Raw genomic sequence first — 25,850 nt, 5'->3', positions numbered from 1 at the left:
TAATAAAATCATCATTGCCAAACTCAACAGGTTTTATGCTGATGTTTTTTTTTTTTATACCTTTTTCGATCAAGTCTGCAAGGCGTGGCAGCTGTTCCTGTTCCTGCCGCATCCACTGGGTTTGGAAATCGATCGCTTGGTGCACCATCAACAAAGTGCTTGTTTTGGAAAAATAAATACATTTTAATGTTATAGATGTATTATATCTGGCTTGCTAGGGCCATCACTGACGCAACGTGTCGTGTTATCTAATGATGACGTCTGACGTTACGTTACACGACGTGAACGTTATATTGAGAGTGTTTACAAGTTTAACACCACAGGTAGTTACTAGTTAGCACACCAATGATGGTGTTAAAGATGTTGGTCACTGTGGCTGTGCTACAATTAAACCTTGTTGCAAGGTCTACGTGTCCGCAATTAAGTTTTAGCTTCATTAGGGTCAGGAGCAATTGATCAACTAGGGGCATAATTTGGACAGTCCAATCAGAATGATATTGTAGCTCAAATTTAGAAATAAGCGCTTCCAAAAACAGGATGGTGGCAGCATCTGGCAATCCAGAGAAATATTTGACTTTGTCAGGATTGGAGGAAATTTGACTGAAGGAAAAGGTTTGCTTCTGTTTCTCCAACAGTGTTTTCAATTTTTCATTCTCTTCTTTCAGCATGTACAGTACAGGCCAAACGTTTGGACACACCTTCTCATTCAATGTGTTTCCTTTATTTTCATGACTACTGACATTGTAGATTCTCACTGAAGGCATCAAAACTATGAATGAACACATGTGGAATGATGTACTTAAAAAAGTGTGAAATAACTCTAAATATGTCTTATATTTTAGATTCCTCAAAGTAGCCACCCTTTGCTTTTTTGTTGTTAATAAAATAAAAATGTGTTGTTGTTAATAAAATATATAATAATATTATTATATATATATATAATAACATATTATTATTAACACATATTATATTTAATATTATTATTATATATTTTATTAACAACAAAAAAGCAAAGGGTGGCTACTTTGAGGAATCTAAAATATAAGACATATTTAGAGTTATTTCACACTTTATTGTTAAATACATAATTCCTATGTGTTCATTCATAGTTTTGATGCCTTCAGTGAGAATCTACAATGTACCAAATAGTCATGAAAATAAAGGAAACGCATTGAATGAGAAGGTGTGTCCAAACTTTTGGCCTGTACTGTAATTCTGTACCTCAAGCACCACAAGACTGTTTGAAGTACAAGGGGTCTGTGCAGTTGCATTGTCATCATTGTGTTGATCTGTTCCTTCCTTCTCAACACCACTGGTAAGGACCATTAGTTTCTTCAGTTTAGGGTGGCTGCGGTGGTCAGGGAATTGGAAGGTCTTCCCCTCGTTCCATGCGAATCGTGATGGCCCAGCAGCTTTGCCATTGGGAAAATGCCAACTGCACACCCTTGAGTTGCAGTTTGGGGTGAAGTTTTCACGCCTGTAAAAAATAAAATAAATGGATCACCATTGATTAGTCATTGTGCACAAGTTTCAATTATAGTGAAGCAGTCATTATTACATCTCAGGCTCCCTCCAACAATGCTCAAACGCTATGTATAGAAAATAAAACAATATAATGGTTGTTGGTCAGACAAGCCAAGGATGAAAATATAGCTAGCTAGCTAAGATTTAGCTGGACTGCTCAGATAAACGGCCTGACAACCGAAACACGAAGATGTGGGTTTATTCATAGCGAGCAAGAAACGGTAGTTCTGACCTCGCTAGCTAGGTTAGTATCCACTGGCGCCAATACATTTTTCATTACATCACTTGTAACTTACCTTATCACCTGCAGCCATTTGCTCTTTTCTTTCTCATCACAAGGAAAGCGGTGGAATGACAGTTTAATCGTTTTTTTAGACTCGTAACTATTATTACAACAAGTAAAGGGACACAGCACTGTACTACCCATCTTCCGTCGTAGACTGAAGACCCATCTCTTCAGGTTACACCTTAACTGCTCCTCCTGAGACATCTACTGCACCCCAGCACTGCATCTCCACAAGACACCTGCCTTTCCCCTCTACTGTGTCCCCTAAAAACTTCTATTGACACCCTTGTACTGTTTCTCTGTTTCTCCAGTGTCTATATATATATACATATATATATATACTGTATATATATTTTTAAAAAAATAAAAAAATCCTAGGTTTAGTATCTCCTTACCCTCCCAAGCAGATTGTTCATTGTATCCCATTTTTAAGCGGTGCAACCACTTCTATAAGTGACGCGTGTATGTGTGTGTGTGTGTGTGTGTGTGTGTGTGTGTGTGTGTGTGTGTGTGTGTGTGTGTGTGTGCACAGTATATGTTGATTGCGATAGTATGTGCAATAACTTTCTTTTTGTTGTCTGTAGTAAACTGATCAGTAATTTCTAATGAGAATGAAACATTACCTGGGCAAATGGACTTTGGATGTGGGTTGAGCTGAATGACCACTACTTAACATTCAAATTTGCATTTAGAAATAGTATTATTTTATTTGGTTTGCCATTTTTCAAACTTTTTTTGTTTTCATAGTGCAGCAGAGGAAAAAAGCAACTTTGGATGACTGACTAACACACCTGCCTACTAACCTACTAACCCTCTGACTGTCTAACACAGGGGTAGCCAACACGGTGCCCGCGGGCACCTGGTCGCCCGCAGAGTCCACGCGAGTCGCCCGTAGGGCAAGTTCTAAAAATAGCGCTATTTACCATGAAGGTCCCTTTAAAACACGGGTCTCCAACACGTCGCTTGCGAGCTACCTGTAAAAAAGATGCAGCCTTCCCCCCAAAAAATCACCCTGGAAACCTTTTCCAATTTCAATCCCTTACTAATGTCCCACCCCCTCCAACACAAAAAAATTATATCAGCTGTCAATCAAATTGCTACCGTCTGTCAACACGTCGTCACGTCACTGTATCAGCGCTGGAGAATTTTTTAAAAATGTGCAAGTGTGCGCGCGCGAGACGCAAGAGTTTTTGCAGGGTGAGATGTCTGCAGATGAAAGTAAGCAAGTTGAAAACGTTAGCAAATATACTTGCTGAGTGTTCTGACAGAGAAAGGTTGTTATTATTGTGACTAGTGTCTGATTATAGTTCCATGGTGTCAAAGAACTAGCTAGCTAGCTCAGAGGTGATGAGATGAGCTAGTCTGCTGCACACTTGCCAGCTAAAGAGCTAACTGGAGGCACTTTATTATTTTACTTAAAGTAGATAAACAATCTTTCTTATTCTGCTAGAATTGGGCTTCATGGTAATACCATAATGGTATATTTACAGTACATGGACAGTGGATTGAAGCATTGGCACAACCCTCACTCATGGGAAATGTCAGTTTTCTATAGATGGATATACAATTTATTTTTCAGCAACCCAATATTCAATTCGAATTATGTTATGAATTGATATGGATCAATGTATACCTCTTATTAAATTATAAATACTCTGGTTGTTATGTTTGCCTTTTGGTTGACAGCAAAAGAGGAGGATAGAGAAGAAGAGAAGGAGAGAGAGCAGGATGGTGTCGGCACACCAAAGAGAGAGAGCAAGAACCAGGTGAGAAAGTGGACAGGTAGTCAAGACCACATGCCACAGTCCATGCCACCCCCTCCCCAAGGCAGCAAACCTAGGGGAAACACTGAGAGCAGATAGCTGAACTGTTCAGTGTCAAGCCTGGAGAAATGGAGATGGAGGTTATAAAGCTCCAGAATAATGTCCAGCTACAATCGCAACAACATTCACAACATTTCTGGAGCCTGGTAGACCCAGAAAACTATAAGAATATTCACCAAGCAGCCCTGAAAGTATTTGTTGTATTTGGCTCTACATACATGTACCTTTGAGAATCAGATTTTTCTGATATGAATGTAATGAAATACTACTACTATTTCTGAACAAGACTGACAGATGAGCATCTAAATGACTATAAGAGTGAACCTAAGTGGATACACTCCAGCATACACAACTCTTGTAGACTCCATGCAGTGACATTCATCTCAAGTGTAGGAATGAGTGAATGCATTATTACACACATGCACACATTTTTTTGAAAGAGACAAAAGAAGAAAAAAATACTAATGTTTTCTGACTGAAAAAACTAGAAAAGGTGAATGCACTTATTACACACATGTGGACCATACAATTATAAGCTTCTGATATGTGAATGGAGGTGATGTGATACACATAATGATAATGATAATATACTGCTACTACTATAGTGAGCTTACACATTGACATTTGAAACAGAGCATGCTAGTGAAGAATTTCAGAGTGTTTTGATACGTTATGTGAATGAATGTAAGTAATAAGCTCTCGGCCACTTACATTTTTTCAAAGTAGCTCTCGGATGAAAACAGGTTGGAGACCCCTGGTCTAACACACCTTGTGATGAGGCAAACAACCTTCCCCAGCAGGTAATCAAACTCATCTTCTGTCATCCGTAGCAGCTCCCTGAACCCAGTCCTATCATTCATCTATTATTGGGAAGATGGGAGGGAGGGGGTGAGGAGCACAATATAGCCTATTAGAGCTAAAAATGTCAGCTGGCAATAAACTGTTAATCCCAACCAACATTTGACTGAACGACACCATGTCAATCCAACACAACCATCGTACAGTGTCCGTTTGGTTCGTTTTTGGACTGTTGCACGGTGACACGCTGAGAAAAGCCCACGGGTTGTATATCTCTCTGTCTCTCTCGCTCTCTCTCTCTCTCTCTCTCTCTCTCTCTCTCTCTCTCTCTCTCTCACACACACACACACACACACACACACACACACACACACACACACACACACGCACACACTTTATCATAGTAGTGCTCCTGAGTTTTTACAGACCACAGAACCCACCAGGAAAGTTTCAGGATGTTCCAGATGTTCCATTCCATTTACCTATGAATATAACGGTATTACGTGTGCAATATTTGTATATGACTCATCCTCTCCCAGATTATGGTGATTCAAATGCATGTGACTCTCTCGAACCAGTGTCTTAGGGCATCGACCATGTTGGTCACACTGTGCCATTGCAAAGGGTATGAAGACTTATGCAGATGAGGTATTTCTGTGTTTCAATTTGACTACATTTGCAGGATACAGTTAACATGTATATAGAGCATGTACTCACAGTTAACATCAATGATTAATGATGAATATGATCACATTTTGTCTACTAACAGTGTAGAAGTACGCAAATGCGATTTCAAACTTCTTGAACTAACAGACCAGACCCAGCAGGGGTGGGTGTTGAGCTGCTTTGAACATAAAGGGCCGTCACAGAGTAACGTAATTGTGTATAGCTAGCTAGCTTTTTCTTTTTTACGTCAGGAAAGTACAAGGGTCTGTAACAGGTCTGGGGCCTCATTTATAAAAAAGTACTTGAACGTCATCTTTGACTTTCACGTAAGCACATTGTTCTAAACGGACGTAAGCATTATTTATAAAACGGGCTGAGATGGTTTAAAGTTGCGTACGACATGAGCAGTCGCATCTCTCAACGCTCCTGCTGCTGCTTCGACAACAATGCAACGGCGAGGATTATTCCACACTTTCTCCTGTTCCTTCTGTGGATTACGGATTTATACATTAAATCACCACAGAACTTACATCTTATGGAGAAGGAGACAAACTTTATTGGAAAAAATGAGACCCATAGCGACTTTTATCTCCACGCCGCAAATAAGTATTTAAACTTCGGAGCGGCAACTATTCACACTACGCTGACTGCTGACCTGACGCGGAAGAACAAGCCCCCGGCAGGTAGAATGGACCGAAGGACCATGATCTGTCTCTATCTACTTCTCTCGGGAGACATTCAGCTGAATCCCGGTCCAATTACAACCAGGCAGGCTACACGTTTGGCCAGAGAGCAGCTGTGCCTTTCCCAGGCAACTGTTGCTAGCGACCCCATTGTCGTCAAACCGGCACCAGCAGCGGACTTCCTGGATTCAGACGAGGCTATCAAAACAAAGGGTAGCTATGCTAACAACATTAGCCCCCCACCTAGCTTCCACCAGCTATCCAGTGAACACAGAGGCGTCACCACCACCACCGCCGCCTCGGGCGAGACCGAGGACCCCCAGCCCCCTCACACAACCCCCATTGATGTCCCATCTCCAACCACCGAGACCTGGGGAGACTACGGCTACTTCCCGGCCTTCAATGCAGTTTTCATGGCTCGTTTCACCGAGTCCTGGAGGCAGCTTACGGCCGGTATAAACACCACCAACGACGTCCCCCTCCACCACCCGGCGACGACCCCCCCTCCCCCCTCCCTCCCCCACCCGGCGACGACCCCCCCTCCCTCCCCCACCCGGCGACGAACCCCCTCCTCCACCCGGAGACTCTCTACCGAAACCGTTGAACAATGGGCAACCCACCCCATCCCCCAATCCTCAACTTGACGATGAACTGAATGGAGACTATTTCCAAGTCAAGGACATGAACACTCTTTTTGGACACAGCAGTAAGGGCCTGCATATTGTTCACCTTAATGTGAACAGTCTTGTGCCTAAACTGGACCAAATCAGAGAAATGTTCCATGACAGCAAGGTTCACATTTTGAGCTTCTCTGAGACCAAGTTTGATGAATCAATCAAAGACCCAGAGATTGAAATAGTAAACTACTCAGTCATCAGAAACGACAGGAACAGGTATGGGGGTGGTGTCTGCATGTACATTCACAACGATATTATCTTTAACACCCGGTATGACCTGAATCGTGACAAATTAGAATCTTTTTGGGTTGAAATTATCTTTAACAAAGCAAAACCGGTGCTGGTTGGTACTATCTACAGACCTCCCGATCAGAATGATTTCTATGATATTCTTGAGGGGTGCTTGGATGACGTTGACTGTGTGGAAAAGATTCTTATTGGGGATTGGAACACGGACATGCTCAGAAATGAAGCATCCGGCTTCAAATCCTTCACTAGGTTTTCTGAATTACACGGTCTCCGCCAACAAATTACCAAACCCACTAGGGTGTGTATTTCTACTCAAACCACCATAGATCTCATTCTAACATCGGATGAGTCCAAAATCTCCAAGAGTGGGGTTATTGTATGTGGGCTAAGTGATCATTACATGATCTTTTGCACTCGTAAAAAGCATAAACCCAAGGCTGGCGGTCATAAAACTGTAACCACTAGATCCCTTAAATCCTATTCTAGTGAGGCCTTAAACCATAAACTGGAGAATCAAGACTGGTTAGATGAACTAAAAAGCACACAGGTTGAGGAGGCATGGCTAGGTTTCAAAACCAAATTCCTAAATATTATTGACAGTATAGCCCCCATGAGAACCACCAGGGTTAAAGCCCGATCGGAACCATGGATGAATTCGGACATTCTAAATGCTATGAAAGTCAGAGACCTAAAATGCTCTGAAGTTCAAAAATGCAAATCAAAATTAGTGAAACAATTAAACGAAGATCTCAAAACCCACTTTGAGAAAATTAAAAAACAATGCAACAAACTATGCAATCAGGTAATTACCATGACCAAATCTGCTAAGAAAAAATACCTCGATAACAAAATCGAAGAAAACTTAAACAAACCACGTGACCTTTGGAAGCTACTTAATAGCCAACTAGGTTGCAGTCAAAAACTCAAAACCAGGTCTACAAACATCAGCATAAAATCTGGAGATTCTCTCTTTACAGACAAGCTGGATGTGGCTAAGTGCTTAAACACTTTCTTTACAAACATAGCCCCTAAATTAGTTAACAATCTACCACCCCACTCAGGGCGTTATGGTGTAGAGCACATCCGTGCGTTCTACAATAAACTGGGTGTACGCAAAGATGATTTTAAACTCTCCATGGTGTCAAACGATGAGGTGTTTAAAAAATCTGGGCGCTCTACACTCAGAAAAGGCCACGGGCCATGACAATATTCCAGCCAGATTTCTAAAAGACTCAGCTGCCTCCATTACCCCAATCATCACCCACATAATAAACCTCTCCATCAAACAGGGACACGTCCCCCTTGACTTTAAAATAGCAAGGGTAACCCCACTGTATAAAAAAGGAAGCAAATTAGACCCAGGCAACTACCGACCTGTTTCTATTCTTAATTCCATCTCGAAACTTATGGAAAAAATAGTTTATGAACAGGTTGATAGGTACCTTACCGAAAAAAATCTGATATATGAATTTCAATCAGGATTCAGAACATCCCATTCCACTGACACATGCCTTCTCTATTTGAACGACCACATCAACCATGAGGTGGACTCGGGCAAGTACTGCGGCATGGTCATGCTGGACCTCCAGAAGGCCTTCGACACAGTAGATCACCACATATTGTTAGATAAACTGAAAGCAATTGGGTTCGATAGAACATCGGTGAGCTGGATGCAATCCTACTTAGAGGGGAGGGAACAGGTGGTTAGTGTGAACGGAACACTGTCCCCCCCCCTCCCAGTGACCTGCGGCGTTCCACAAGGAAGCATATTGGGACCTTTACTGTTCCTAATATATGTGAATGACATGTCATCAGCATGTGATTGCAATTTGTTCCTGTTCGCGGATGACTCGGCTCTGCTGGTCTCTGACAGGGACATATTGCAGGTGGAAAAAGCGCTAAGCACTGAACTGAGTAGAATCTGCATCTGGCTAGCTGACAATAAACTATCAATACACCTAGGTAAAACTGAAACCATCCTATACGGATCCCCATCTAAACTCAGAAAGGCTGTACATTTCAAAATAAAAGTGGGTAACATTAATATCACAAGAAAAGAGGATATTACATACCTGGGCTCCATCTTAGAGGCAAATCTCTCCGGAGATAAAATGGCAACAAAAGTAATCAAAAAAGTGAACCATAGAACTAGATTCTTGTACAGGATATCCTCACTTGTCAGTAAAAACACACTGAGGACCCTATCAGGAGCTCTCATTCAATGTCACTTCGACTATGCCGTAACATCATGGTACTATAGAACCACAAAGGCCCATAAAACAAGACTCCAGACAGCCCAAAATAAACTGGTTAGGCTTCTGCTAGGCCTCAACCCTAGGACACATCTAACCGCTGCTCATTTTTTGAGCCTTGATTGGCTACGAGTAGTTGACAGAGTGCAGCAGCTTGCACTGGGCCTGGTCTTCAAGATACGCTACACCACAAAGACACCCAAGTACCTGTCAACATACTTCCAAAAAGTGAACAACGTCCACACATACAATACCAGAGGAAGCTCCACGAACCACGTTCAACCGCGTTGCACCACAAACAAGGGGTTAAACTCGTTTGCAAACTATGCAGTAAAAATGTGGAACGCCCTTCCTATAATCTTAAAGGAGTGCAAAACACTGCCCACCTTCAAAACCACTCTCAAAAAACATTTACAGGAGGCTGCAATCCGTAACTGGACTCTCTAAATCAAAAATCAGATTAAAAGACCCGAACTACCCACTGTACATACTTTGTGTTTTGTCCCCCGCCCCCACCTGTGGTGTATGTCCCCACCTGTCCTACCCGCTGTACATACCTGTTGTAATGTTTTGTTGTAATGTTTTGTTGTAATGTTCTTCCCATGATGGATGTATGTTTATCTTGTAGATAGTACTAGTTATTTGTCTGTATTATCTTGTAGATAGTACTATTTTTTATTTTTTATTATTTTTCGGTCTTACATGTAACGATGAATTGAGAATCAAGGACCCCATTTGAAATAAGCCAGTGGCTTTCTTGGGTTTTTATCCTGTTAGTTGACCTTGTATGTAATATGTACTTTCATGTACCTACTTCTGCAAATCTTCTAATAAAGTTTTCAATCAATCAATCAAAAACACGTGCTGCGCTAGATAAAGCAGGGGATGACGCCATTTCTGTGGCTCCAGCTGCAACACAGCGAGGGCTGCGTTCGTAAATTCGCTCCGAGAGCGCCGGAGCGCACATTGGGCTCAACGTCATAAAGCGACCGAGTAATTTGATTGGACAAGAGGCGTTCCACGAGTGCTGGTCGGATTTCCTGAGCGTATTTACGAACGCACCCCCAAACACTTCAGACAGTAGTCAGGAAAGGTGAACACACGCACACAATCGCGTTTGTGACCACCGTCGCAATTCACCTGTGTTTATCTGAATCCCTGCACGCGACCCACAATCCAACAGCAAACAACAATACAACCCATACCTGGCGCCTACAAGGAGTATGAAGGAGGAGGAGGAGGAGATAGGATTAGTTGAAAGAGAGGTGATGGAGGCCCAAGAAGAGGGGGAAGGAGTGGAAGCATTGGAGGAGGTGGAAGGAGAGGACGAGCCAAAATATGGCTGGGCTTATCTCCCGGACTTGTGTCTTCTCCAGGTGTTCAGGTGTCTGAGGGACATGGACCGGACACGGGCCACCTTGGTCTGCCGCCAGTGGCACCACATCATGCGTTCCCCGTCCCTCTGGAGGGCCCGGACCTTCAGTTTCTCCGGCCGCATCTCCACGAGGGGCCGCTCCGAGCTGGATTCGGCCGTCTGCTACGCCAGTGTTTACGGCCGCTATCTGGAACACCTGGAGGTCCGTTTCTCCCACTCACTCTCCCTTGTTCTTGTCCAACTCCCCCACACCCTACGCCTCCAGCAGACCATGCAGGCGTTCCTGGCTGCTCTCCGCAAGACGGGCGGACGCCTGCGCTCGCTCACCATCCTCCACATGGAGCTGGGCAGTTCGGGCTGGGGCCGGAGCGTCCGGACCGGCATGGTCCGGAGCCTGACCTTCTACCTGCGGAGGGAGGGCTCTCACCTGGGGCACCTGAGCCTGCGAGGGGCATGTCTCAACCTGCTCCAGGGCCTGGAGGTTCTGGAGGCGATGGCGGCTGCCCAGCAGCATGTCCATCTGGGTCGGAGGCCCGGGATCACCACCCTCAACCTGGAGGAGTTCTTCTCACAGCCGCTGGCGGTGTATAGTAGTCCGGGCTTCACACAGGTCATCAACAAGTAGGTGTGTGTGTGTGTGTGTGTGTGTGTGTGTGTGTGTGTGTGTGTGTGTGTTTTTGAGTGGCTCCTACATACTCTTGTTTATTAGCTACTCTTTTTTGGCTTGTGTGTGTGCAACTGTGCATATGTGCCTGCAAACACACACATACTTTAAAACGCACCTTGATTTGATTTTGACCAGGTTCCGGGGCCTCTCCACCCTCACCCTCGACTACAGCTGTCTGTCCAACGAGCTCCTCGCCGGCCTGGCCGTGTCGTGCCGTAGCCTCTGCGGCGGCGGCTCCCTCCGCTCCTTCACCTTGCGCTGCCACATCCACGAGCCGCATGTCCAGGTGATCTGGGGCAACTCCTGGTCTCACCTGGCCCGGCGCTGCCCAGACATGCAGGTCCAGATCTCTGTGGAACGGATCCTGAACCTGGGCCCTCTGGGTGGGATCCTGCTCAGAGAGATCCCTCTGAGGTCACTCAGTCTCACCAGCTGCTACTTCAGTCAACAGAACTGTAAGCCAGCTCTGATCAGCTTGGTGCCCTGGTACAGCAACTGTCTACAGGTAAGGGGATTGGAAAGGGCTCCATAGAAATAGAATGAGTAGAATACTTATAATGATAATACTGCTAGACTTTGTTAGACTTTGATTGCTGCTTTTATGACATGGTTTTATGTATTTGTTTTGCTTTTGTTGTTGTTGTTTTTTTATTTTTTTTAAAAGCGCTTTATAAATGTAATCAATTATAAGCATTATTATTATTCTTAGAATGGACATGGTCCCTCAAACCGACAAGGCATTGTTATATATAGTTGCTAGGGTAACCATTATTGCTGCAGGTGTAGAACACAGAGAGAAGTTAATTCAGAGGCGGGACTAATAGCAAGCCTCATTTTACTGAACATTCCGATGTCAGTTGAGTTTAGTTGGTTGTTAATAAGGCTGTGAGATAAAACTTCCAAATGATGACCACAAGATGGCCGCCACTACACCCACCATGGAATGTTGATTTGAATGAGGATGTTTCTTGTACTATATGGTATGCTCTGCTCTGTCAATACACAGTAGCAGTCAGCAGTGGAGTGTTGATAATGCTATAGGGGTGTTATTGAATATGTGAGCTCATTGTAATGAGGAACATGGGTTGTATACCATTCATTGTAATTCATGGAATGGAATGAGGACTGGTGTTTGATACCATTCCTCATTTTGTTCCATGCATTACAATGAGCCCGATTTCTACCTCCACTAGCCTCCCCTGATGTCCCTTTCCTGTTCAGGCTCCTAGGGGTCCTAGAAATCTATTTAATGTAGTGGTGTCTTTGATGTGGTTGTTTTCCCTCCCTTCAGAAGCTGACCCTGGACCTGAAAAACAGCCAAGAGTCGGTGGACGAGGAGCTGCTGGCGCTGGTTCTGATGTGCTCCAAGCTCACCTACCTCAAGGTCTGGGCTTTCCTAGACATCAGCTTCCTGGACCAGCTGCTGCAGAAACGCCTGGACAAGAAGACCATACTCAGAACCATCAAGGTGGGTCAGACCGCAGCTTGGCCTGGGGGGTATTCCACCAACGTCGCTAAAGGAAAATCCAGGCTTATTTTTGATGAGTCTGGCGAGACCAGGGTCAGTGGTCTAGCGTCCGCCCTGAACACCCAGCCAGGAATGCCATCATAAGCTGTTATAAGTTATATTCTTAATCAATAGCTATATATAATTAATCTAAAAGTCTAACATTTGTTGTACCAATCCCTGATTGCCCCTTTAATGTAAAAACAGGCAAACTCAAACGTGATCTGAATCATTGCAGAATGTCACTGTGGGTTAAAACAACTGAGGACATTTGATGTGTTTGGAATATGTTTTATTGAGCAACGTCTGCCATGGTTTATACACTGCATGTGTATTAATGTAACCAGCCCAGGAGTCAGCTTCCTAAAGTAGTACTTTATCTCTTTTGACAATCCAGAGCCACTTCTCTCCTAGACCAGAGTTGTTAATTTAATCCATTTAGTTGGTTTACGCACAGAAGATTGACCTGCAATTGTTACTCTCTTATTATGGTTTTGTACTACTTGTGAAACTGACCTCAGTGTGGTTTATAAAACGCATGTGTAACAATGTGAAGTTGAACAGTCCAGTGTGGTTCATAAAATGCATACGTGCAATAATGTGACCAGTTCAGGGTGGTTTATAAACTGTGTACGTGTGTTCCAGGTGAGGATCTACAACGACAACTACGACACACAGGATGACCAAAAGCTGGAGGACATCTATTCTCGTTACAGAGAGCTCATCACCTCGGAGCTCAACTACTCTGCTGCCATGTCTTTCCCCACAGTCTGAACGCACAGAACACACTTCTGCTGCTTCATAGAATCCTCCACATTGCTTTTACAATCCTTCAAAAACTTATTGTATTAAAGTTGCTATAAATATTGCAAAATGAACTCCAGGTGCCTCATTTATAGAAAGTAGCCTACTTTGGATCAAATTTGATCTTACCCGTGTCGTACGTAGAAAACCACGTCAACATAGTGATTTATACAATTTCAACGTGAATCAATTTGACCGTGGAAACGATCGTACGCACATTACCTACTGGTTATGCAGAGTTATTACAGGCATGTGAGCCGCACTGCCTACTGTAATTCATGCAAGTGGCTCGTAATAAAATTAACGATATTGTTGTTATCAGCCAAGAAAATTTGTTTAATTCAAGATTTAAAGGGAACTGATGTTTATGATTGTATTTCAGTCTTTTTTTATATTCCTCCGGAGCTGTCTATCTCCCCTTCAACATGCCTATAGTATAGTGCCTTCCACAACGGACCTTGCCCGGCCACATGCTAAATTATACTGGATTTTCTCTGGTGTCTGGAAGTGAAACAATGAGAAGAGAGAAAATGGGTTTGAAATGGAAATTACCAACTGCCACTCTTTGAACAATAGCAATAGAATTCTGGGAAACCTGCACTGCTTACTTCACCACCTGGGTGTGATTTCTTTTCTCTTTCTTTCTCTGTCCCCTCTCTCTCTCTTGGCTGAGTGCAGTTCAACTGCTAACTCCTCTCCTATTTGTCAAACATATGAATAATAATTACACGCCGTGCTAATTCATTGTTTTTCTCTCCTAGTATTTTCTTGAATTGATGCATAGTTAAACTGCTATTATTCTGGTATGGTTTATTTCATGCCAATAGTGTAGTGTACAAAGTCTGCAGTTCCCCCTTCATCTCTCCTAGCCTTCTTGCTCCCTGCAGTGGTCTCTAGAATTATCTCACTATAGGTAGACAATACATATAATGACTATAGTAAACATGTACTTCAGATTAATTTCAGTACATATGATGGATGTTAAGAGTTGTGAGAGTTTAATGTAAGAAGGTTTTTCCTTCTATCAATGGCCCCGGGCCTGAGCTGGATTATTCTTCCTGCTACGACTGGTGGATTGATGATTCTTTGGAATAAGGTGTCTGCTAAATGCTCCCAAAAATAAAAAAATAAAGAAAGTAAAATGTAAATGGAGCTTGCACATCCGCTGCACATAGATGCGAGATATGAAATGATAAAAACCTTTCATTACAAATATATTGCAAGAAAACAAACCCACTGGTTCATCTTGACCCACTTACCTGTATGCATCTATGGGTTAAGAATTTCCTTTTACACACATATAGTACTGCATCCAACTCCATGTCTCATGTAAAACAGTTTCTGGGTGATTGTGGACAGTATTGAACACTTTATGTGGACATCAGACAAGAAGACGTGCATAAAAACATTATTTAACATGGGCGTCAATGGGAAATTGTGGCATCACCAGTTTCAGTATTTTTCAATACTTTCCACCACTTGGATTTCTTAAGACTTTTGATATGTTATGAAGGACATATCCATGAGACTAGGACAGTTGAAAGAGTTTCTGTTGCAATTTGTCTGAGGTCATATTGTATAATGCCTGTACTAAAACGCCATAATACTGTTAGTTCAAATGTAACATATTAATGAACAAGTCCATGTCATGTTATGTTAATACAAACATGTTCTAATGGCTGATGTGCTGTGGACAGAAATAAACCAAAGGCCTAATCTGATTATTTGTCAGGCTAATAAATAGCATGGACTGACTTATTGTACTGTAGCATTGATACTTCTTCAAATCAGTCAATGCACATAATAAAGTAGGCTACTATGCACTTAAACACAATTGTGCTGTTGTAAGGCTACTAAGGCTAAATATGTTACTTAAACTAAACAGCACAATGGTAACCTAACCACTTTACCACATTGAGATTAGAAACAAACATTTTCTGGTGAGAATAACCAATTGGTAGCCTTATTATTAGCACATGTCCTGTAATTGTTGCTCTAAAGGTGCATTGTAGATGCTACTCAGTTCACATTTTTGGTCTGTAAAGTATTTGGAGACTTCTTTTGATCTGCCTGGTTTTGGGATCTGAAGTGGTATCAATAATTTACGAGGCTAATGGGCCTATGATATTTATTTCATGAGGTTAAAACCATCCCTGGTGATTTTGTTATGGAGGTGTGCCAGTTGTGCTCAGTTATTAGCTTGTCAGCATATCCATTCCTGAGTTATGACATCTTAAATGGAGCCATTGCTTGTTTGACCTCAAGTACTGGCCAGCCCAACCACTTAGTCTGGGGCTATTACCTACTTAAAATCCTCCTAAGAAGCAAGAAAGCACATCCACTCAGAATTCAACATAAGATGTCTGGGTGCAGTCCTCTTGCGGTCAATGCATATGACCATAACACCGTTGCAGTGAAGATCAGCATTGTTTTATTTCCTCAATGTATTAATATTTTGGATATCAATGACATCATCGCAAAGCATGTGTGTTGTTAGTAAAATATTAAACAAACCTATGACCCGGCAATTCATTTAAGTCAAGCACCATTTATGCATCTATTTGAGTCCTACTGTCCTGTAAAGAGGACATCCTGGGCTTTCTAGTGATGCCACATGTGTGGGGGGGTGGCTAACAGAGCACATGGAGTTTTTTTCTAAATGGCTTGTATCCCATGTTCCATATTTTATGGCAACAAGGGAGGTAAGTGATCATTGTTTTGCAGATATTATATTTCTTCTGCTAATAATCAAATTGTTCCTTCAATATGAGAGTCTTAACTTAAATTTCGCAAGATTTCAGAAATATACAGTAATTTTAACTGTTTCAAAACACAACTTTTATTCAATGTCCTCGGTAGGGGACAACAGGACTTTCTACCTCCCGTTTTTAACCAATTTCCAGTCCCAGTTCAGTTCTAGCCAATTCAATAAGTTCGGGGACAGATTCTTCAAGATTATGTAGTCCAACAAAGTCACAAATGATCTTGATGTCTCTGATGAGAAAAATAATGATCAACGCCCTTTGGAAGTTGAAACCTCTCTTAAACAGTGCAAAAATGTTCATGAGATGAAAATAATTTTAACAGAAATCCACATGAAAATGTATGCAATCATTACATTACATCATTACATTCTGTGATCAAACCAAGACCCGATGTTCACTACAAGGGACATATGATGATTTTTTATTTTTTTTATGTTGCAACAACCCCAATGCTTAAGTTATCTAAAACAAATCTGAATGTTTTTTCTTCTCGACAAGTTCATTCTTATATGACAAGTGTAGCTGCTGAGACTGTGCTATGACCAGTTCTAACGCCAGATTGCGAAGTGTGGAGCAGATTTGTTTATCCTTTCATCTCTAATACAGGCTATTGGATAGTGATCCCTGATGTTGTTTGTAAAAACACCACTCTTTATATATATGTACAGTATAGGGCCTATTTGTTAGGATGATGTCTAGCAGGGTGGATTTATCTGGAGTTTATATGGAGTTTTCAAGTTAGGCCGAGTTGTTTTTGTGATAAGCTTTGATAGTTGTAAGCCAGCACACAGGTGTTTGATTTTAGATTTGAGACAACCAGTCAAGATTAAAATAAATCACCTATTATTATTATTACTTAAAAGTGTACATAGGAGGATTTAAGTGCAGCTAAATTATCATGGGTACTATGATGAGCAGATGGTGGGCGATAGACTTTGAGTTATTTCCAAAACATACACTTAGGACTAAACATTAATATTGATTTGGTCTGGTGGAGAACAGCAGAACAGATACAAAAACAGTTTTTGACAAAAATAGCCACCCCTCCTCCTCTCCCTTCTCTGTCTGTCCTAAATGTGGTATAGTCATTAAGGACGCATCATTGTTAGACACTGACAAATTTCGCCATGTTTCAGAGATCACAAAATGTCTGTGTTTGTCTGTTTGTATGTAACCCATGTGTTAAAGTCCACTTTATTTATTATGCTTCTGGCATTTAAATGTAATAGTCTGAGCCTATTTCACAGGATCTCTGCTCCTCTTCTGTTTGGGTGCACACCGTCACGTCCAAGATGCACTACAAATGGAATATCCTCTATGTTAAAGAATGCTTTCACCAATGGAGCTGCCGTAGCCTGCTGAACCTCATGTCACCTGGGCGTAACAGGGGTAGTGGACCAGTGATCACTGTCTGTAGTCCTGATTCCTTAAGGGTTGTGGAGAGCTGTATAAAGTCCGTTTTCAGTTTCTCAGAATAGGCTAGTTTGCGGTTGTTTGACTCAACATGAACCACAACAGTTTTTGCCTCCCGGTTACGTTCCAGGACTGAGGGAAGCATCTGGTTTATGTCCTGGACACATTCTTCCGGTTAACAGAAAGTTTTGTGGGCCCTCAGGTTTGCATAGGAGCAGCAAGAACATCACCTGTGTGTGCTATACAAATTGAGGCTGAGGAAATGCCTCTGAGTATAGAAAGCAGATCCGAGTGAATTATTGGACACATTTGAGAGGGCACAGTGAAGAATCACCCAACCAAAACAGTGCTACAGGCCTGCTGGCGAAGGGAGGGAACAGTACAATCAAGTTTTGGATGGACAGGAGATGAAAAATTGGTGTTGGATTTAGATTACTTCAAGTCAAGGCAAGGAAAGAAAGTGTGGATTTAGTTTATGAGTATTATAGGTATAGCCTACAGAGGGTAAATATGCTGAATAAATCCAGGTGTTCTGGTCTGTACAGGAAATAGGAGGAAATAGAAAAGAGGAGGTGGTGATTACAAGACTAACAATAGGGCACAGTTAATTGTACGGAACTCTCCACATTATGGGAAAGCATCCAACTGGACTATGTGACTATTGTCAGGTAAAATAAACAGTAGAACATGTACTTGTGAACTGCAGGAAATATACATCAGAAATGATGTCCAATGATGGAGGGACCGAAAAGATCAGGACTGACAAGAGAAGGGTTTGGAGGGCGTATTGAGTGGAGTTGGACAGGGCAGGAAGTGTCTGGTCAGCTTTCTCAAGAGAACTGGACTGACAAAACCCAGACAATGTAGGAGTTTGCTCATTCCAGAGGATGGCAGTAGTGCCACGCTAAGGATGTTAAGCTGCCATTAAATCCAACAAGAAGACGAAGAAGAAGAAGGGAGGACCGATTCACATATCAAAGTCTGCGCATGCGCACAACACACCTTTACTTTTCCTCTGAATTATTTTGGATCCAGCTGTGTCGCAGTACTTCGTAGTTTCTTCGACTGATTTTGATCAAATTTGATTTCGGTGAGCTGTCGTTCATGGTTGTGTAGTGAAGGTTAACGCTAAATCGACGTCGGACACACTATTCGGTGTGCTTTTTGATTGTGAATGTAGAATATGACAGCCTTAGTTACGCCTGTTGCTAGCTAACTAGCTGTAGCCACCTCTCAGGGTTCTATCAGCTCTTCTGCTGTCTGATTAGCACATGAACGTGTCGCTCATTTATCAATATAACGTCGTAATATTGATCAATATGTGTCAGTTGATGTGTTTGTATTTACCCGGCCAGTGTGTCTTTAGCCGCCTACGTTGGGTCGCTTTGCTGATCAACGAGGCTCCATCATGTCAGACATGAGCTAGCTTAGCTCTTTGGGTTGCTACAGTTAGCTTCCCGGGGCCTGTGAATTATCAATAAAGTTAGCCAGCAAACAGATCATCGCACAGCTAGCTAACTCAAGACAGTAGCTCCACATTAGATAGCCACATATGTTAGCTTAATTATTTGGAATAATGAGTAACTGTTAATTTGATGGTAGGCTATGTTTGAATGGCAGCTGATAGAAATGTGACACATGGAGTGTCACAGGAGGTTGCCTGGTGGTGGTGTGGCAGATCGCTGATGAGGCGCGATGTTAATCTGTTTGGTCAAGTGGATCTTTTGTGCTGTGGCCATAGTTAGACATCCGTTAGATGGCCTCGCAGAGACAGTCACTCACCACATGAATGTATCTACTTCCATGATAAACACAGCTATGTGGCCACCAACCTACGCAAAAAACTCTTGTCACAACTTTCTTTCTCTGAAGCTACACTAAGCTAGCTACGTGATCTGTGATCTGTCTCATCACACACGTCCACTTGACCTCCACATACAGTATATGGCTTATAACAGCTCTCCTTTTGTCTCACACAGGGGTCTTTTATGAGTAATCAAAAGCAGCAGAAGCCAACGCTAACAGGCCAGCGTTTTAAAACTAGGAAAAGAGGTGGGTCTATTGCAATCACTGACTGGTATGATTATTTACATATAACAGTATTGACCGATACACTCTTGCACTGTCAAGACAATGTCATGCTATCGGAGTTTCTTAGTCTTTGATTAATGAAGTGATGGTCTTTCAACAGATGAAAAGGAGAGGTTTGACCCTACCCAGTTTCAGGAAAGCATTGTACAAGGTTTGAATCAAACTGGCTCTGATTTGGAAGCTGTTGCAAAGTTCCTTGATGCCTCTGGCGCCAAACTTGACTACCGCCGCTATGCTGAGACACTCTTCGACATCCTGGTGGCCGGCGGAATGCTGGGTAAGGGGGCCTTAAAGTGGATCCAAACTGTTTTACTTGAATAGGAGAAGGGACTGCCATAGGTGAGTGTAAAATAGGTTGCGCAATTTTTAATGAAATCTTTCTTTGTATTTCAGCCCCAGGGGGTACCTTGTCCGATGATATGACCCGCACAGAGTTCTGTCTCTTCACAGCACAAGAAGACCTCGAGACCATGCAAGCATATGCTCAGGTACATTTGAATGTACACTTGCATGACTGCAGACGTTTTGCTACCATATCAAACAGCATTCCATTTTTGCTGCTAACTGTCACTGTACTGGACCTCAACCTCCCACCCATGTCATCCTTCGAATACCTCGCCTTTTCACTCCCCAACTCCATAACTGCACTCCTACTCTACCGCCCACCGAAGCCACACCCCTCTTTTCTTTCTGATCTCTCTGAACTCCTCACCATTGCCTCTTCCCTTTCTACCCGTCTCTTACTCACCGGTGACTTTAATATCCATGTCGACCAACCCAACTCCAACCTCACCTCTGACTTCCTCTCTCTCCTTGATTGTTTCCACCTCACCCAGCACATCAACTTCCCCACCCATGTAAAAGGCCACACACTCGACCTTGTCTGCTCTGCCTCCCTACCCATATCCAACCCCCACCCTCTTCCATTCCCACTCTCTGACCACCACTGCATCCTCTTCTCTGCCCCCCTGCCCCTACCGCGCCACCCCATCAAACGCACCATCTCTTTCCGTAACATAAAATCTGTCAACCCACTCACTCTATCTCAGTCCATATCCTCTGCCCTCCCCACTGACTCCACTCCCACCAACCCGGAAGACTATGCCACCATGCTGAACTCCATTCTCTCTGACTCCCTTGACTCACTGGCCCTACTGAAAACCATCACTGTCTCCTTCACCACCTCCTCCCCCTGGTACACCCCTGAACTACGCACCATGAAACAGCCTCCCCTACCCCTAACCACCTCCCCTGTCTCTACCACCCCCCACCCCCCCTCCCCGTTCGCTGACTCTGTGTTCCATGTTACTTGTTGTTTTTGTGTTTTCCGTATCTCCTATATTGTCAGCGTCTTTGAGCCTCGGAAAAGCGCTATATAAATGTAATGAATTATTAATTATTATTATTATTATTAAAGTGTACACTAAAACTAATTGAATTGGATGGTTTTCAGAAAAGTGATTTAATGTTTTCTTATAACTTCTAGGTTTTTAACAAGCTGATCAGGCGTTACAAGTACCTGGAGAAAGGGTTTGAAGAGGAGATTAAGAAGGTTGGTAAATAGTTGATCTTGTGCAAAATAATTCGTCAGTCATTTGTCATAAAAAGATATAATTTTACCATGGTAATGATTGCAGCAATGTTGTTCAATGTGTTAAATACATTTAGTTAAAATATGTATTTTTTTCTTATTCTCTGCTCTGCAGTTGCTGCTGTTTTTGAAGGGGTTCACTGAGTCTGAGCGCAACAAGCTGGCCATGCTGACTGGGATTCTACTGGCAAATGGGAACATTTCGGCCTCTATCCTTAAAAGCCTCTACAATGAAAACCTTGTCAAAGAAGGTTTGTTGCACAAGCATATATAGACTTATAAGTTCTTATCCTGACTAACTTGTGAAAATGTCAAGAGTTATGTTTCAGTAGTTATGTAATTTGCTTCCCTGAAACAGGAAATTCAAGTCTTTTTACCTGGTAGATAAACTGAAATGAACGCCGCCTTTTGCTTTGCCCAGGTGTCTCTGCAGCCTTTGCTGTGAAACTTTTCAAATCCTGGATCCATGAGAAGGACATAAACTCTATCGCTGTCAGTCTCCGAAAGGTCGGCATGGATAACAGGCTTATGGTGAGTGTGACTACTGGGTGATGGGACTTCTTATTTACTGTGGTGTGAAGTGATGGGTCAAGTAGGATTTAGTCAATTTATGAGTTATATATGGACATAAAACATTAAAGTTAAAAGTTACAACCCAGCATATTGGTGTTTTATAATCGCAAATCATGTTGACATTCCATGGGTCAACGTAAAAGTGTCTAAATCAGCAAATTAGTGGGGTGCAGTGGGGGGGAGGTATATGATGGGGGAAAGCCTGCCTTGAAGTGCCACAGAAGCCATCTGTTAGAGGGAGGTTAAGCCTGTTCTCTCCTGTGTCTTGCAGGAGCTGTTTCCTGCCAACAAGCGGAATTGTGACCACTTTGAAAAGTACTTCACTGAAGCTGGGCTCAAGGAGCTGTCCGACTATGCCAGGAATCAGCAGTCCATCGGGGCCCGGAAGGAGCTTCGGGAGGAGCTTCAGGAGATGATGTCTCATGGTGATCCATTCAAAGATGTGAGTCTAAGTCCCAAAACCTTTTCTTGGAAACCACTCTGTAAGTGAATTGTGCTGTTCAGTAATGGTCTTTTAACAGTTCCACATTTTATTTTAGCTTGGGGTGGAAATGAACTGCACTTTTATTAAGATGCCTGTTCTCATTTATCTGCAGATTATTGCCTATGTCAGGGAGGAGATGAAGAAGACCAACATCACAGAGCAGGCAATGATTGGAATTGTGTGGTCCAGTGTGATGAGCTCTGTGGAGTGGAACAAGAAAGAGGAGCTTGTCACAGAGCAAGCCATCAAACACTTGAAGGTAAGACGGGACTATATTCAATCTAGATCCCTTTAAAACATGACAACAAGACATCTCTTCCCCTTCTTTCTGGTTATTTTGTAGGTGTAGAGACGGTTCTGCCTTTTATGTCACAGATTAAGCGTTTCAAATGAGTCTCCCCGTTTGTTCAAGTTGCCAGTTTACTTTGCTCACCTGGACCATAGCTTTTCATTGATCACTTGTTTCTCTGTTTCCAGCAATACAGCCCTCTCCTGAAGGCGTTCACCTCCCAGGGCTTGTCTGAAGTCACCCTGCTGCTGAAGATTCAGGAGTACTGCTATGACAACATCCACTTCATGATGTCCTTCCAGAAGATTGTGGTACTGCTCTACAAAGGTAAGGATAACCATGAGTGGCATCTCTCCTCTCTGTGCGAACATTGGCGAATTACAACTATACCAATTTGTGACTGCACCTGACTGCATTGTGGATGGTCTCATGTTCTTTTCAGCTGATGTTTTGAGTGAGGAAGCCATTCTGAAGTGGTACACCGAAGCTCATGTTGCCAAAGGAAGAAGTGTTTTCCTGGAACAAATGAAAAAGTTTGTGGAATGGCTCAAGAATGCAGAGGAAGGTGAGTCTTAATCCCCTTTTACACATAGTTCCCTGTAAATTACATGGAATCCCAACCCGGGTCCGCCAGTGATTTTTGCCGTTCACACATGAGCTAAATGCCCGACAGTTACCTGGTTGCTTCCTTTCACATGGCTCTGACCCGGGTCTGCGCAATCTACTTGAGTCATGCATTCAACTGGATGCAGAACTGGGACGAGACAGGCGTGTGAGACTGCCATACACCATATATATCTGCCATTTATCATACCTCCGTTTTATGTATTTATCATCCTATTTTTGACATTAATTTAACAGCGAGTCAACTCGTATTATGCTTACCATCACCAAGTTCGCTCCCCAACTAAAGCACTTGATTACCGTAGATATAAACATACTATACTAGTCCAAAAGCACAGTATGGGAGAACTCAATGCTATGCACTCTGCGCTGTGGGCTCTCCTTACTGACTGCGTGATGCAGGACAGCTGGGAGGAGATGGTGTGTGCTCCGTAATGCATCTATATCGCAGAATGTGATATGTCCCTGGTCAGTCGCGTTCACACACGCCAGACCAGGGAAATTCCATGGAATATACTGGGAAGGCACGCATGTGTGAAAGGGGTTATATACTGTGCCCTCCATAAGTATTGGGAAAAGGAAGCATGTTTTCTTCTTTGGGGGAAATCATAATGTCCAAATGAATCACTTAGTTTAGTATTTGTTAAAAAATCCTTTACATGCAAGTCTGTGACCCATTGACCCCACAAGACACTAGGTATCGTCTGTGGTGATGCTCTACCAGACCTTTATTGCAGCTGTCTTGATGTTTTGTTTTGAGGACTTGTTTCCTTGGGTTCATTCTTAAAAAAAAAAAAATGCATGTAGCGTTAATCATTATTTGTGGAGGGCACTGTAGTTGAATGTGTTTGAGCCTGTAGTTTTAGCTCTACTCAGTGGCAGAGTTTGATTTAAAAAATATATATAATTATATATTCCAATGGCATAACATTGACACATCTTGTATTTGTCTCTACTATAATTAAGGCTAAAGTAAAGCTTTTCCTCAAGTTTAATTGTATCCTTTTTCCTGATTTGCAAGGTTGACTTATTTCTCTATAAGCTTGTTAGGGTTTTGATACTGGTGTTGGAAAATGGTTGTGGACATGTCTGTATGTGGTTGACCGCCATCTCTTCTGTTTTCCAGAATCCGAGTCTGAGGAGGAAGAGACAGACTAAAGACCTCAAGCCAACCAAGACTTCATTTTTTTTTTTTTTTTAAATAAAGTAGCACCAGGAGCAGTAGAATGTTTTGTTACAGAAGTGCTTGTCTTTCTATTTTTTTTCTATTCTACCTCCTCCACTCAAACCATAACGTCTAGATGTAATGTAAGGGCTTTTGCATCCTGTTCATTTTAAAACTTTTTTTTTTCTATCTGAACTAATAAAGTTTACACTTATAGCATGAATCATAATTATAGCCTTCTCATTTTATGGGAGGAAATATTGCCAGACATTGGGAAATCTCCTCCAACCGGACCCATCCCCTCTGTTTGTATCATGTTTTTTGAAAGACTGTTCCCTTTTGAAATTGACCATTCCACTGGCATTCTTTATAGCCATATTTTATGGCAGTAAGCCTGTTTGCCAGTGGTTCATGCAGATTTTAATAGTTTGTCTTGCCACAAAAGGGTTCACAATTTTCTTGACCACATTAAGCCTTTTCATTTTTTGCCAATGTGACATTCATTTGTTAATTAATGTTAATATATGATATTTTTGAGACAGACTTTAGCTCTCCTTCCACCTGCTTAGGATGGAGCTATATCAGTCTACTACATTGAAGGTGCTCGTGGCATTGCCTATTGAAATGAGCTGTAATCACTCTTAACATCTTCTGTAACATACTGTGCCAGCTTCTAGATTCAATAGTTTTATTTCTTTCCCCTTATTTCAATTTGACTTTTTAAAATAAAAGTAAATTACTGTTTTTTTGTGTTTGTCATTACTCTCAGATCTGTAAAACGTAATGATGTTTTTCTTTTTTACTCTTGAGGCTGATGGATATGAAAAGCCTACAAATGTCACTCAGATGCGAGATCTTACCCTGAGATTTAGGTGACTGCACTCTATTATATTTGTCATACATTACTTTATGATTAACAAACATAATTGATGAAGTCCAGGAATATGGGATTAGCCAGCATAGTAAGAATGATCTCAATAGTGGAGGAAGTTGCCTTAGAGAGAGCCTACCCTATTTGGCAGAGAGAAGCAAATTCCTATAAACATTATGGGTAATTTGCAAGGTGTGATGGGTAAAAAAAGTAATAATAATAATAATACATTAGATTTATATAGTGCTGTTCTAGACACTGTAGTATATTTTGGCACAGGCACACTCACATAAACCATATAAACTAAATAGTTTGTCTTTTGCTATAAGGATCCTCCTGACTGGGGGCTAGGGTAGGGTAGACCCTTTGTTAAAGCCATGTGCTCATCTCAAAATGGTTTGGTGATCTGGTTGGCATGGGGAAGGAACTGGAGGGTGGGGTCAAGGATGATGCCAAGGTTGCAGACGTGGTTGGAGGGGGTTACAGTGAAGCCATCATTGTTGAGTGAGAATGTCTGGGTGGAACGGGTGAGGGAGTTTGGGCCGATGATGAGGATTTCAGATTTATTGCAGTTGAGTTTCAGAAAAGTGTTGCATCCATGATTTTATTTCGCTTAGGCAGGTAGTGAGGGTGGAGTGGGGGTTAGGGAGATGGTTTTGGAGGAGAGGTAGAG

The 25,850-nt window shown here is 42.3% G+C and overlaps 2 protein-coding genes across 2 annotated transcripts; both read left to right on the top strand.

The window, feature by feature from the left end:
* Nucleotides 1-5,027: 5,027 nt before the first annotated feature.
* Nucleotides 5,028-13,281, top strand: LOC308162646 (F-box only protein 39-like; the record flags this gene model as incomplete). Its single annotated transcript, XM_080536790.1, has 6 exons — nt 5,028-5,056; nt 5,866-6,219; nt 10,142-10,954; nt 11,136-11,505; nt 12,292-12,561; nt 13,153-13,281. 6 exons carry the CDS (start codon nt 5,028-5,030, stop codon nt 13,279-13,281), a joined length of 1,965 nt encoding a protein of 654 aa, XP_080392916.1.
* Nucleotides 13,282-18,490: 5,209 nt separating this feature from the next.
* On the top strand, nt 18,491-25,050 carry LOC308161686 (eIF5-mimic protein 2-A-like). Its single transcript, XM_080535732.1, has 12 exons — nt 18,491-18,579; nt 19,469-19,541; nt 19,681-19,857; nt 19,974-20,068; nt 21,067-21,132; nt 21,287-21,422; nt 21,593-21,702; nt 22,016-22,186; nt 22,341-22,487; nt 22,706-22,844; nt 22,960-23,082; nt 24,268-25,050. The coding sequence occupies exons 2-12, from the start codon at nt 19,478-19,480 to the stop codon at nt 24,297-24,299; spliced, it is 1,260 nt and encodes a 419-aa protein (XP_080391858.1). The 5' UTR covers nt 18,491-18,579; nt 19,469-19,477; the 3' UTR covers nt 24,300-25,050.
* Nucleotides 25,051-25,850: the final 800 nt, after the last annotated feature.

This window comes from Nansenia antarctica (assembly GCF_963989245.1).
Source record: "Nansenia antarctica genome assembly, chromosome: 7".
Classification (NCBI taxonomy): Eukaryota; Metazoa; Chordata; class Actinopteri; order Argentiniformes; family Microstomatidae; genus Nansenia; species Nansenia antarctica.
This window is presented reverse-complemented; position numbering and strand designations above follow the sequence as displayed.

Coding starts and splice junctions, on each gene's coding strand:
- LOC308161686 (XM_080535732.1), top strand. CDS start 19,478: ATGAGTAATCAAAAGCAGCAGAAGCCAACGCTAACAGGCCAGCGTTTT. Junction 19,858..19,973: donor GGTGGCCGGCGGAATGCTGG/GTAAGGGGGCCT, acceptor TTTGTATTTCAG/CCCCAGGGGGTACCTTGTCC. Junction 21,423..21,592: donor TGAAAACCTTGTCAAAGAAG/GTTTGTTGCACA, acceptor TGCTTTGCCCAG/GTGTCTCTGCAGCCTTTGCT.